The sequence below is a fragment of the Myotis davidii genome, unplaced genomic scaffold, assembly GCF_000327345.1.
Source record: "Myotis davidii unplaced genomic scaffold, ASM32734v1 scaffold317, whole genome shotgun sequence".
In the NCBI taxonomy this organism is placed as follows: Eukaryota; Metazoa; Chordata; class Mammalia; order Chiroptera; family Vespertilionidae; genus Myotis; species Myotis davidii.
The window spans coordinates 3,433,052-3,441,167 of record NW_006288994.1 but is presented as its reverse complement, the minus strand read 5'-3'; the positions used below and the strand labels follow the sequence as shown (position 1 = coordinate 3,441,167).

At 48.6% G+C, this 8,116-nt stretch overlaps 1 protein-coding gene across 1 annotated transcript in view; it reads left to right on the top strand.

Annotated features, from left to right (window-relative positions):
• LOC102760915 (gasdermin-C) overlaps positions 1–8,116 on the top strand; it is a 48,514-nt gene that overhangs the window by 12,670 nt on the left and 27,728 nt on the right. Inside the window, exons 2-3 of the mRNA XM_015562296.1 lie at positions 5,181–5,398; positions 5,737–5,920. Coding sequence (XP_015417782.1) covers positions 5,185–5,398; positions 5,737–5,920 — 398 coding nt within the window. The 5' untranslated portion in view covers positions 5,181–5,184. The remainder of the gene's footprint in view (positions 1–5,180; positions 5,399–5,736; positions 5,921–8,116) is intronic.

Sequence of the window (8,116 nt, the reverse complement as noted above, 5' to 3'; positions counted from 1 at the left end):
AACCCCAAGCCTCTGCTAGCCACACCCAGGATTTCTTTAAACTAACCAATGAAAGTGTGTGCCATAGATGTGACCACATCCTGTGTAACAAGACATTGACTTGCACCCAGCCAATTGGCAGGGCCCACAGTCCTCTCTCCTCCCCTTACTACACTATAAAACCCCTCTTCGCATAGGGCTAGCTCTCTCTCTGCCGCTTGCCTCTGCATTGGTGAGTGTGGTCGGGGAGCCGAGCTAGCTTGAATAAAGACTCTTTGCTTTTGCATCGGACTCGGCTGGCTCCCTGGTGGTCTTTTGGGGATCTTGAAATCTGGGCATAACACGCCATGTCATGTCATAGAGGAGCTTTGCAAGAAGACTAAAGTTGTGAACCTGGAGGCAACAGTACCCAGTGAGCCTGAGAAAGGAGAAAAATTTTTGTTCAGAGGAGGGGACAGTCTTAGAGGAAATAAGGAGATAAGGCATCTACAGTCCAAGGAATGGCTCAGCCTTGTGGAGTTGAGAGAGTGAAACTGTGGTTTGGGACAATTGGACGTTAGGAGGGGATACATTGCTGGAAGCCGGTCCATCCTTGCTGCTCGACACAGTTGCGGGGGAGTGTCCACTTCTGTTCCTCTTTCCAACAGCAGGCATAGGTCAGCCACAGTCCTTAAGTGGACAGGAGCCTGTAAAGTGGAATGTGATCCCTCCACAAGGCCCCTTTTTACAACCAAAACCCCACGTGATCACCTTGGCTGTCCTCATCTGAGCCACTGGGCTCTGGTTCCCTGGGCCAAGGGCAGGGGTGGATGGAAAAGAGGGGTTGGGGGGTAGAGGGCAGAATGTAAACAAGCTGAGAGTCTTTAGAGATTAACTTTTAGGTGTTAATTTGATTTCTCTCTAGGCATCGACGAACAGAGTGTGTGTTTGCTGGGGTTGGGGAGGCTCATTGTACTCATCTAGTGAGCAGGTAGATTAGACCTGCTTTTGCCACCATGACCCCAGGGAGTGGCCATAGGTCTGTAGGATAGGATGGGAAAGGAAGTGTTGGGAATGGCCAGGAAAGATCTTCGCCGACTCTGTCCCCACCTATGGGAACCCATGGACCTGGTGGGGCTGGACCCCAACAATACATGGTAGCCCTGGCTGGGCACTAAGGCAGAATGAGAAAAGAGTGAATGGGGGAATTTAGTAAGTGTAGAGGTAAAGTGGCTAATGGCTGTGAGACTAATCCATCAACCCCCATAATAGAGTCTGAGGAGTGGACAAGGGCCCCAGCGAATTCAGAGAGGGCAGAATAAGTGGTACTAGTGTCAATTAAAAAGGAGATTGGCTTACCTGCCACCACAGTCATTACCTGAGGCTCTGTCCTGATGATGTAAGTCTGTGGGTCCCTGTCAGGGCCTGGGCAGCTTCGTCAGTGGCCAGTCCCAGGAGGTCTGGGACTTCCAGCTGGGTAGGGAAGACCCAATCTCAGAACCCAAATAGGAGATTTTCAGCATCTCCGAATACCAAGTTTTATTTTCAAATTTATACTTTCCTTAGCTCCAGTTTTCATTCACTGATTCATTCATTAGACTGGATCCAGAGGGCAGCCATGCTGGACTGGCTGAGGCCTGACCTGGAGGGGCCAGACTACAGTCTGCTTTCCAGTGGCCTTCTCTTCCACACCTTGGGCAGGGCCCAGGCAGGGGTCTCTGGTTTGAGCAGGACTTGGCTCTGTTTCTTTCCTTGCTGCACTTGAAGCATGGGCCCGGAGGTGTAGTCCTTCACTTACCTGCAATTGGAGGACTGGCACTTTGTTTGGAGTTCATGAGAGTGGTGGCTAGGAGCTGGAAGGCCTCCTTCTGGGCCTCAGCTTGGCCTGATCTCACTTTTGATTTTGGATTTGGGACTTCTCATCTCTATTATTAAAAACCTTAAAGGTCATATTAACAAGGTCTTAATGAGGGGTTTGTGGACCTGTACCTATTTTTTGAAGTTTGTGGCATATGTCGGGGGCTGATGGGGATATAAAATGGGTGTTTAGAAGAAGGGTTCGCTATAGGGTGGTGGGGTCTTAGTTGGTAAATTTCTATAGAGGAGGACAGGGGGACATAAATGTCATACCAAGTCAGGACATTGGACTGGGTCAGGTTCCTTAATAAAGGTGGTTGGGTCAGTGGAAAAAAAACCCCCACCAGAGATGCCTCTCAATCTGTGTGAGGCTAGACATAGAGAATGGGACATGGACTCAGACTATGCCCTCAGTTCTTGCTGCCTCCCTCAGGGGTAGAATGGATGTGGGAATAGAAGAGGCTGTTGGGGAAGGCAGTCTTTGGGTGGCCTGAGAATGAGTGTTAGATGGGAAAGGCTGTTTTGGAGCTCATGTTCTCAGGATTTGGACTCTCAGGGGTAGGGGAGAAGGTGGTTTCTGGTTAGGAGGGTCTGGGTTTTGGGAATCTACTGCAGGTGAGGGAGAAGATGTATAAGGGGGTAGAGGTTGGTGGGAGAGGTGGAGAGGAATGATCGGCTTGGTTGAAAGTGTCAGAAGACAGAGAAAGGGGCTGACGACCAGTTTGAGGGGGCAATGGGGACTTTGCGAGGAAGATCTGATGGGTGGAACATGAGGAGCAAAGCAAGGGGCAGGAGCAGAGGAAAAGAAAGCCTGTACATAAGGGATCTCTGTGGCCTTTCCTGTCTGGTGGCAGAAATTATCTAGGTCCCTGAGAATGTTGAAATTGAAAGTGCCATTCTTGGGCCACTGAGAGCCATTATTGAGTTTATATAGTGGCCAGGCAGTGTTACAGAAAAAAAACGAGCTTCTTTGGTTTGATGTAGCCAGAAAGACCAAGGGTCAAGAGATTGGCGAGGAGACACCCTAAGGGTGTGTTTTGAGGGGGTTTGGATTGAGAGGTCCCCATGACAAGGGAAGGGATATCAGAGGTTGGGGGGAGGAACAAGGAGCATCCTCCTGTTCACTCACCCCGCGGGCCATAGTTTGAGGACCCCTGGCTTAGACCTTGACATCCCCTTTGTAAATTTAAATTCTTTATTGTTTAAAGTATTACATATGTCTCGTTTTTCTCCCATTAATCACTCCCGAGAGAGAGAGAGAGAGAGAGAGAGAGAGCCGGAAGGAAGGTTCCAAAGTCATCACGTCTGGAACACTGTCCCCATGTAGAAAAGTATTCCCGACCAGGCACCTGGGCTTTCGAGTACGAGAAGCAGATGGGAAGTACACGAGAAACCCTGAGGCCCTAATGCCCCTCCAGGTCACAGGGACTGAGAAAAAAGTGGCGGGGGGGAGGTAAATTGGGTCCGAAGGCCTACTGGAGGGCAGGAGGTGAAGAGATCCCCATGGTTCCTCGTCCGGCAGGGTTTGAAATGGGGTCCGGGGTGGGCCAATCAACTCAGAACTGTACCACTGAGCAGAGCCAGAGAGTAAGCCTGGGACGAGCTTCTGCTGTCCAATGTTTCCCTGGCACACTCGGGGCAAGGTCTGAGGATCGTGGGTGCCGTGCACCCCTCCCGGGTTTCGGCACCAAAAATGAAAGATCAGTCGGAGGCCGAAAACCAAGTGACACAGGCTTTATTAGAGGAAAGACCTACCAGGCTGTCTCCCAAAGGGAGGTCAGCAGCCCGTGCAGTGGTTAGAACTTTTTTTTTAAGGAGACTGAGGAAGGCACGAGGGCTTGGAGTACTTGGCAAGAGCTGGTTGGTTAGTCAAGGTATATATCCATACAGGGTGTTCCTTCTGGGTTGGGTCCATATCACATTTACAGTAAGTCATCGCCATTCCAGGGATGGGTGGGCTTAGTAATCACATTCCAGGGAAAGGTGAAACTATCAGACACTCCCCCCCTCCCCCAAGTCAGCACTTCTTCCTACAATTCTCCTTAATGCAGAGAATTCTGGGTGACAACATGCAAGCAGATAAGGTGAAGGGATATGACTTCTCTGTATGATTTATTTCACTTAGTATAGTGTTCTCTAGGTTCATTCATGTTGTCTCAAATGGCAAGATTTCATTTTTTCATGGTAGAGTCATATTCCACTGTGTAAATGAACATCTTCTCTACCCACTCATCTATCAGTGCCATCTACCTGCCCTCAGAGTCTTCAGCCATGCCAACCCGCCTCAGCGCTGTGGGTGGGATGAAAAAGAAGCAGGCCTCTTAGGAATGCCCTGCATGGGGAGGCAGGAGGGGGCTCACTGCTCTCACTCCCCCATGGGAGAAGCGTGGGCCACAGGGTTAGTCTTGACTGAATTATGCTGCCTCAGAGGAGGGGTGACATGGGGAAGTGAAACTGCTCTGCTTCCACTATTCAGTGCATCCACTCCTGGATATTTTGATCCGCTGGACTCTAGGCTCCCATAGAGGACCTCTGGTCCACAGGTGGTTGTCAGAAATGTTGTTTCCGTGGAGGGATGAGGGCTAAGAGGTCCTGTTCTGCCATCTTACTGATATTATTCTTTGAAATGGAAAGTATTTAAAAACAGAATGAGAGTGCCATCCAGGTTGACGACTACAGGTTGACAACTACAGGTGGATGATTACAGGTTGACGACAACAGTTAGACAACTACCCATCCAAGGCTCCTGACACTTAGGAGTATGAGGCACTTCATAATTTTCTGGTGAATCATGGTCCACTTAGCACAGCAATGCAGGCATCTGGGCATTTATTTAACTCTCTCATGCTCACCTTTGCGACAGCCACACTCTTGTTCTGTTTCAGTCACAGCAAGACTTGGTAAGATCTTAAAAAACAAGGGCTTTGCAGCACTGAACACGGTAGTTCACACACACTAACAATCAGTCCTCCAGGGGGACTAACCATCGTATAGTGTGGCCAGCTTGATGGAACTGTGGTGGCATAAGGAAGTGTGTACATTTGGTTTTGGAGGGGAACTTACCTCCTCTTCGGCACTTCTAACAAGTTAAGCAAGTGCTCATTGGTCCCCTGACCCAGCAGGGACTCAGGTGTAGATATCTCACCTGTTCACTAAAGACCATCCTGAGGACAGTTATTTAAGGAAGACCCAGGGCCCATTAGAGCTAACGGGGGTCACTTGCACATGTGACTTCACTGTTTATATACAACAAAGGCCTATGACACAGTCAAGCCACTGCCAACTCTCTCTACATGACACGGAAAACTCTTAATCTAATCTGTAAGATCCAGCTGATTTTGTACTTCCCTTTTCTCTGCCCCTAGCAACATGCCCTCCATGTTTGAGAGAACTACCAAGAAATTGGTCAAAGCGATCGGAGACCAAGAGTTCAGACCTGTCAAATGCTTGCTGAGTGCCACCAAGATACGCCGGTTTTCTCTAATACAGAGGAAGAAGGCTCGCTCTCGGTTTTGGGAACTACCTGATGTTCCACTTGATGTTTCCCTCATGCACATCCTTGAACCAGGTTCTTCAGTCCCAGGTATTGTCAGCCAGGGGCATAGGAGGCAGGGGCTGCAAAACAAGGGTGCAGGGAGAAGGGGTGCAGCCGGCAAGACTTGCTGAGACCCCCACCCAGGGGACCTCATCATGCCGTAGGGCTAGGACAGTATCCCTGTTATCCAGCCCCTGGGTGGATTCAAACGTTCTTAGGAGTAATTTACACTCAAAATGTTGGCTGATGAGTTAGCTTCTTGGTTGAGATTCAGTTGAGTGGGAGAGCTGGGGCGAGCTAGGGCTTAGTCATGCCATTTCCATGGCATTTCCCAGCTGTTACAGCGGGAATTCTTGGCTGACCTCAGGTACCTTGTTTGTTTCCAGACGCTGCTGTGAAAGTGTCTGCGGACTTCAGTGACACTGAGGTCATGAAGCAGCAGGTGGCTGGGAAAGTGAATGCTGGGGCAGAAGCGGGCTTCTCGGAGGAGACTGCTGTGAGCCGAGGGTCCTCCCTCGAGTACCAGATTGTTAGCACCCCACACGAAACCTGGGACAAGCTTCAGGAGAGGTGAGGACAGGGGGTGGGACCTGGTCAATGGGCCCCACGCAGAGCTCTCCTTGTGGACAAAGAGGCTCAGAATGAAGAAAATGACACCCCAAATCTCGCTGCCCTTTTGGATGTTTACCTGTTCATTCCTTCATCAAACAGTGATTAGTTATCTAGTAAGTCTTCATTAAATGTGCAGTTGTCACCTGGCTGGTGTGGCTCAGTGATTGAGAGTTGATCTATGAACCAGGAGGTCACGTTCGATTCCCGGTCATTCTTCTATTATTCAGAAAAAAAATCTTCATCGGTAAGTATAAAACCCAATCAAATTATTAGTGAACAAGTGAGACACATGATGCTGGGCTGATGTTGTGGCGTTCACTGTGACGTTCGCTGCGCCAACCAGCGGTGGGGTATCTGAAGCTGGCTCATAACCCGAATTTTAGCTCGCAAGTCAAAGCAAAAAATCGGCTGAGAGATGGCTCGGATCTTGAAAAACTCGTTAGTCAGAACACTTGTAAGTCAAGGCCCCACTGTATATTAAAAAAAGAAAAAGCTGCGGTTGTCCATTACTATGCTGTTTTGTGGTGAGACTAGAGTAATAACAAGACAGATAAAAATTTCTGCCCTGAAACGTATTTTCTGGGGCAGGGAATATGCAGTGAGTGAGAAAAATAAGCAATAAAAAAATAAGTTAAAGTATTAATTTAAGTGAGGCAAAGGCTCTGAAACTCTGTTTAAACAAAGTGTGGCTTAGAGTCTTAGAATTTAATTTATCTCAGTGCCTGTGGGAAAAGAACTTTTAGAAACAAAGATTTCAATTTAAAGAGTATTTCTTTTAAAAAATATTTTTATTGATTTCAGAGAGGAAGGGAGAGGGAGACAGCTATAGAAACATCAATGATGAGAGAGATTGGCTGCCTCCTGCACACCCCATACTGGGGATCGAGCCTGCAACCCAGGCATGTGCCCTGATTGGGATTTGACTGTGACCTCCTGATTCATAGGTTGATACAGAACCACTGAGCAACACAGGCCAGGCCTAAACAGTATTTTTATCAGTGCAAAGAAATACTAAAGTAACTAATGAAAATCCCAGGCTCTTGGAGACTGAAAGCTACTTGACCGGGCGTAGCACAGTTTCTCCTGGTGTCTTGTAAGACTTATTAGAACTAACATTTACAAAGACTTTATGGTGTAAAAGAGTATGTGGGTTTTAGCTGCAGGAAAATAAAATAAAATTTGTCCTAGAAATTTTTCAGCAGTTGAGAGGCTCCAATTTGAGGGACACTTTTTATTATCCAGCACCAAGAAAAAACGTCTGTCTGAGGTCAAGCTTGCAATGTGAAGAGAAAGGCAGTGAGACACTTTTGATAACTGGATGTGGGTGGTGCCAGGAGCTGGTGGGAGAGGGGCTGGAGGGAGGGGCCTAATTAGGTCTCTCTGTGGAGCTAACAGTTGAACTGAGACCTGCAGACTAAAGGGAGCAAAGAGCAGGAAGAAAGTGGTCCAGATGAGGGGTTTGAAGCCTGGGCCAGGACCAGCCTGGCGTTTCCAGGAGCCGCGGGAAGTCAGTGAGGTGGGAGCTTAGCCAACCAGGATGAAGGTGACAGAAGTGAGGCTTGGAGGGGAGTGAACGTCAGATGACACAACATCTTAGAAACACGGTAAGGGCCTTGATTTCTCCCAAAGGGCGACGGGAAAACTCACACTGGGGGCTGTGACCTACTCCACTGAAAAGTAATGGAAGGATCTCTCAGTATTTCCCTCCACTCTCTACAGGGCGCCAACCCAGTGGGGCCTTTAGTGGAATGAGGGTTGAGCCTGAGAACGGAAATGCAGAAGAAATCTGTCTTCAGTACTTTCAATTCGTCACATACCCTGCCCAGACCTGCATCTTCATGGCAGCCCTCCCAGCCACCTGCCAGGGACAGTTACTCTGTCCACATCCCCATGTGCTTGTCCTGGAAACTCATCCAGCACCTCCTGCTTCGTCATGTTTATCTGTTTGCCCCAACCCCACCCCGGCTGTGTCTCTAGACCAGCCGTGGGCAAACTATGGCCCTCGGTCCGGATCCGGCCCGTTTGAAATGAATAAAACTATTGAAAAAAAAGACCGTACCCTTTTATGTAATGATGTTTACTTTGAATTTTTATTAGTTCACACAAACACTCCATCCATGCTTTTGTTCCGGCCCTCCGGTCCAGTTTAAGAAG